The sequence below is a fragment of the Pleurodeles waltl genome, unplaced genomic scaffold, assembly GCF_031143425.1.
Source record: "Pleurodeles waltl isolate 20211129_DDA unplaced genomic scaffold, aPleWal1.hap1.20221129 scaffold_97, whole genome shotgun sequence".
In the NCBI taxonomy this organism is placed as follows: Eukaryota; Metazoa; Chordata; class Amphibia; order Caudata; family Salamandridae; genus Pleurodeles; species Pleurodeles waltl.
In genome coordinates this window covers 489,403-495,402 of record NW_027150408.1, presented here as the reverse complement: position 1 = coordinate 495,402, position 6,000 = coordinate 489,403, and the positions used below count along the sequence as shown (strand labels likewise).

Sequence of the window (6,000 nt, the reverse complement as noted above, 5' to 3'; positions counted from 1 at the left end):
TCCAAGCAACTGCTCACCCTGGGATGACCTCTCCTGTCCTCCACAACAATGCCTGCAGCCTGAATCCAGAGGACCTCCCTGACCGCAACAGCACCGGATGAAGATACCCATCTCCAAAAGATACTTGGCATCCGCAGCCCCCTTGGCTTGGGGAATCAGACCTCCAGTGCAGCAACATTCAGAAGGCGGCCCTCCTACTTATCAAGCCTGTGGTTTTCCTGAACCGACCCCCTGAACCCAGCCTGCAACATCTAAGAGACCCACGGGGTCCCACTATGGGAAAGCATTGGGAGCCCGACGTTGTGTTTGCACCCTGCACCCGTCCGACATTGCTCCACTGAGGGTGTATGTTTGGTGCTGACCTGTGGCCCCCCTGGTGCTCCTCTAAACCCCAGGTCTGCCCTCCGAAGGCGTGGGTACGTACCCGCAAGCAGACCTGATCCCAAGTGCCCCCAGTCTCCATAGGAGCCCATGTTAAATTTGCCTCATCTTTGACCTCTGTACTCGGCGGCCTCGTGTTGCTGGTGGTGGGTGTTTGGGGTTAACTTGAACCCTAACCTGTGGACTTTTCAAACTCCAGAGACTAGAACTGTAAGTCTTGTACTTACCTGCAAAACATACTAAATTTTCTCCCCCCAGGAGCTGTTTCTGAAAATTGCAATGTCAACTTTTAAAACAGATTATTGCCATGTATTCAAAAACTGTATAACTTGGCAATTCTAACCAAAGTGGATTGATACATATGTGAAATACATATTTATTCATCTACTTACCTGCAACTTGAATCTTGTGGTTCTAGAAATAAATTAACAAAAGATATTTTTGCTACAGAAAGTCATTGGTCTGGAGTTAGTCATTGGGTGTGTGCTTCCCTTATTGCCTGTGTAATCGGAAATCCCCCCAAAACACTTGAAAATATAGAATGTATAGCTGATGGTATTAAACCGAATATAGAGGTGAAGGTGTGAACAAAACCAGAATGAACAGCCTTAAAAAAGTGGGTGATTCCATTAGTACTGGATGCATTAAATATTCGTCCCACGTGTTCACCAAAGTGTCTCAGAAAGTTTGTAGTTAAAAGGGACTGAATCTCTGACGATGACCTCGCGACCTGAAGCTCATAGGTCTCGCGTGCAGATGTAAGCGCCACATGTTTTTGTAACAATAAAGCCTTTAGTCTGCTCAACTTGTCAAAATTCACATCAGAAGTAGCAATATGAGGCCAAACGTCTGCTACTCCTTGAAACTGTGTAGGGGGAAAAAGGACATTCCCGCAACATATAACAATTTGGGAGACCGAAATGACGTAGGATGTTCCGCCTCGCATCCCGCAACAGCTCTCACTGTTAAGGAGCACATAGCTGCCATTGGAGAGCACCTGGAACGCAGGTCTAATCAAGGGTATTGGGACTCCCTTCAGATAAGCCAAATTTGCTGCGGAGGCATTGCATGCCCTGTGCAGGGACAGCTGTTTACAAACCATTGAATGGGTCACAGAAGTCTCACATTCACTACTGCTCAGAAAGACCTCTTTCATGCCATTGAAGCATTTGTATGAGAAAGGAAGCTTCCACACCTCGTGTATGTAACTATCTCCCAGTCTTTCATATCTGCCCGCTGGAATTTGTTTCAAACAGTATGTAGATTGAAGTGTTGAAATGGGCAGATTTAGAACCCCATGTATTAGCCATTCAGCAGATGGAATTTTCAGCCACAGTAAAAGGCAACTGTTCCAACTTTTCAATATTCAACATGACATGTTGCTTCTTTCTTAGCCATTATTTGTTGTTGTCACGTTAAATTAAATGTCGAAAAAAATCTCCCTTGCTCTCATGTGTTGCCAGTGAACACGACCTGCTTTCAATGTTTGTAGTGTCAAACTTTACGCATAATGAATCTTAGCTGACTTTGTCCATGTTGCAAAAATGATACATCACTCTATACTATATCTGTTGCAGAGGATATAATGTTATTTAAGGTGTATATTCGGTCGGACAAGGTATTAATCCCATTATCTACAACGGCTAATGCTTTCTGTAAGTTTTTCTTATCTATTTGCCTTAACCGGGCAGCCGCCTCTTGTTGGGAAAGTTTCCATATTTCATTTTATGCAGCATATAAGAAGTGTTTTCTGCGTTGCTTTCTGGGGCCTAACACGAAATCCTGTAAACCTGTGTTATTGGATAGGAGACTTAGATGTTCTTTGACAGCATCTAATGAGGAGACCTTCATCCATTGCTGGCATAGTTTCCCTACACTATGGGGGTCATTACGACCCCGGGGGTTGGCGGTAACATGGCCCGCCAATGTACCACTCCGACAGCCACGGCGCTCACAGCCGCTGGACTGGAGATATACATCTCCAGCCCGGCGGCCATCACTGTACTACCTGCGGGATAATGACCCCCCCTACCACCATGGTTTTCATGGCTTCCTTACCGCCACGAAAACCATGGCAGTAGGCACTATCAGTGACAGGGCATTCCTCCCCTGTCACTGATAGGGGTCTCCTCCCTTCCCTCTCTAGTTACCATCCAGCCCCCCTGCCTCTCCAAAGCCCCCCACCCCCATTCATTCTCGCCCCCTCCTGACAAACACACACCCTTTTCACACAAACATCAACACATGCATACATCCACTCACACACACCTGCACACACTTTCAAACATGCACACACATGTATTCACAAAATACAACATGCACCCACTCACACCTCCATACATGCACACTAGCATCCAACACGCAAAACACACCTGCATCCACGTGCAAACAAACATATACACACACACACCCACACACGCACACAACACCCCCCACCCCCTCTCCTGTCAGAGACCCAACTTACCTGTGTTCAGGGGGTCCTCCGGCAGGAGAAGGGACAGGCCGCTACTGCCACCAGCAGCGTCCACCAGCAGAACACCGCCAGGCCATGTAATGGGTCATAATACGGCTGGCGGTGGTCTACTGATGTGACGCTGCTGGTGGCAGCAGCGCCACCTTACCGCCATCCACCTGCATGGGCACAGCCGGATTTCCACCATCGTTCTGGCGGAAATCTGCTATGGTCATAATACGGTGGATGGCTGGTAGCCGTGGCGACGGTCTTTTGTCGGCCGCCGCTGAAGCGATAGGCAGTTTTTACCACCAGTATCGAAATGAGGGCCTACATGTTCTCACTATACCAAAGTGTTCTGAGGACACATAGCGAGGGTCTGGCCTATTCATTCTAAAACCCCAGTGGAGTTAACAAAACGCGTATGGCACCCATTGGTGTCCACAGGCTAGAATAACCACCCACAAGGACGTGAAAATGATGCATTAAATGTGCCATTCTGAACTCATTAATTGAGCTGATCTTTGGACACATTTATATATTTTTGCCATTTATACAATTTAACAGGGGTAGGAATATTGGGCGCACTCAATTCCTTAATGTTTGCTAAGCCTAGACAGCTTGTTTGTTGCACTGTTTCGTTTAAAAATATAATTTCAACAGGAATCATACATGCTCTAAAAAAAACTTCTCTCGTGTATAGTAGGTTAAGACATCCGTTTATGTAGAATTTGTAGAACATAGCACCGTATTAGCAGAAATCAATGTAGAAGTAGTTGTCAGTGAAAACAATGAAAGCTAATTTTCCACTCTCCCCAAGCTCGGATAGGTATCAACGTTACTGTTGAAGACTTGTAAGGCAACATCCTGGTCTGCAGTGGGAGGGATGCAGGCACTACTCAGGAGTCCTATAGGTCTGCTGTGCAGGATCAGCCACATGGTGTAGCTTGACATTGTTGATGGAGACAAAGCAATTTACTTTAGAGCCAGGCAGCGGTGGTAGAATCACAGTTCTGGTACCGTGTATTCCCAGGACTGGAACCTGGGCACGATAAGAAGGACTGAATTCCTTTTTCACAGCAATCTTTTCACGCACCAGATCACTAAGATTAGGAATCCAGCCGGTAGATACTGGTTACTGGTACATCCCAGATTCCAAAGGAGGCAGCATTGGCAGATGCGTTGTCATCACGGAATTGTTGTAAGTCCTGCAAGATAGTGACACAATCATTTATGTTAAAGGGTGAATCTTCCGCCTCCACGTCAGGAACATCAAGATCTGGAACATACACTTGAGTTACAAAAATACATTTGTAGGATGAACGCTCTCCCAGGGACCTTCTAGGCAGATTATTAAGTGCTATCTGGACTCCATATAGGCGTGTAAGCCAGCTACAACCCGTGCCTAATACTCTAGCTGTTAAGGATTGCTTTAAATCTCGGTTTTGTCGCTCCACGGCACTATTTCCTCGGGATCAAATAGAGACAAGTAATGCAGTTGGACCCCTAATAAAGCCATGGTGTCCCTGTAAGCTATTGAGGCAAAAGCAGGGCCCCTGTCCGAGTGGAAAGCCACAACTGCATATGTGCCAGTAAAGACTTGCACATCTTTAATAACAGCTCAAGCATCTGCCGAGCGTTGTGGCCAAACCCACAGAAATCTGAAGCATGAGTCAACAGCAACTGCAATGTATTTGTATGCACTATCCAGTGTCAGGGGACCACAATGGTCCAAGTACACACATTTTAAGGGTTTGTTGGAAATTAAGAGGGGTGTCTGCGGTGGGCTTTTCAAGCTGGACTCTCATTTGCTGGCAGATGTCACAACAAAGGACATACCGCTTGGTCTGTTTGTATAGACCTGGCCACCAATATAGTGATTGCAATATTGATATTGTAGCTGCCACACCAGCATGGGCAGAAGCAACACCCTCATGTGCTGCTTTCACTACCGCAGGTCTTATTTCTTTATTGGGAATTGTTCGAACTCCCACACCTGGTATTGTTACCTGTGCAGCAAACAAACCTGCCATCCGGTAGGAATATTTAGCAGGACATGCTTTAGGAAAAGGCTTGCAATCAGCTGAAGCTTTCACGGCTGCCAGTGTTTCATCATCCACTTTCAACTTAAAATGAGTTACTGCAGCAACAGAAGCCATGGCTACTGCTGATTTGGCTGCTTCATCAGCCAGAGTGTTGCCTTCAACGTTTATTCCAACACACTGGTGTCCTAGTGCATGTAGAACATGGACACTAGGTAGCGATTCTTTCAGCTCCACTACTTCCCCCCACAGAAGTCTGTATTTAACGGTGTTGCCTTTTGAATCTCTGAACCCATTTTGTCCCAAGTAAGGCAGATATTCATAGAAGGAACACAATAGTACGATTCACAGACAATCAGCGTCATCTGCTCAGAATCTGTATGTTCCAGTGCCATCACCAGAGTCTTGAGCTCTGCAAGTTGTGCAGTGCAATCTCCTAGAGCCTGTGTGTAAGTATTTGTGGATGGAACTAGCCATCTTTCATGGAACCACTCACTACTGTGCAAGCAGCGGCGTATTGATGTTTTGTTCCTATCGCTGGTTGGGCTGAACCATCAGTGTACAATACTTTATGATATTGTTCAATAGGCAATGTATTTGCTGGAACTGGATGCTCAAGTTCATATTGTAAGAATTATTGGGTCTGTAATTTGGAGTCAAAGACATCATCAACATCAGTGGCTGTCAAAGACGTTGCCCATTGGATCCAACGTGGATGTAGTGCTTTCGCATTTGGAACGCAGGCTTCAGTAACAGCCTCAAGGGCTGGAAACGGGGGAGATGACAATAATGTGCTTCCCCTGGGCAAGAGGTCTCTCTTCAAGGACCACCATCTGGACAGCAGTGTAGATTTTCTGAGTGGGAGCAAAGCGTTTTTCAGCTGTGGAATATAAGCGTGATTTATATGCAAATGTGACGGTCTCATCTCCATTGAATGTCACATAGGTGAAACTAATGGCACCAGCAATTACTCTGATGACCAAATGTTTTTTATTGTCCCTTGTATGCAAGTGTTTTGCTTCAAGCATGTCTTTTTGCAAAGCTTTTACAATGCGTGTGTATTTGACTGTCCAAAATTTACCAGTAAAATCAGGACATATTAAATCGTACAATGGTTTGATGCGT

At 45.8% G+C, this 6,000-nt stretch overlaps 1 protein-coding gene across 1 annotated transcript in view; it reads right to left on the bottom strand.

Annotated features, from left to right (window-relative positions):
- Positions 1-3,942: 3,942 nt before the first annotated feature.
- The window catches only part of LOC138282300 (E3 ubiquitin-protein ligase TRIM11-like), a 110,551-nt gene continuing 108,493 nt past the window's right edge, over positions 3,943-6,000 (bottom strand). The window contains exons 7-8 of the mRNA XM_069219686.1: positions 4,843-5,063; positions 3,943-4,041 (exon numbers count right to left, since the gene is read on the bottom strand). Coding sequence (XP_069075787.1) covers positions 3,943-4,041; positions 4,843-5,063 — 320 coding nt within the window. The remainder of the gene's footprint in view (positions 4,042-4,842; positions 5,064-6,000) is intronic.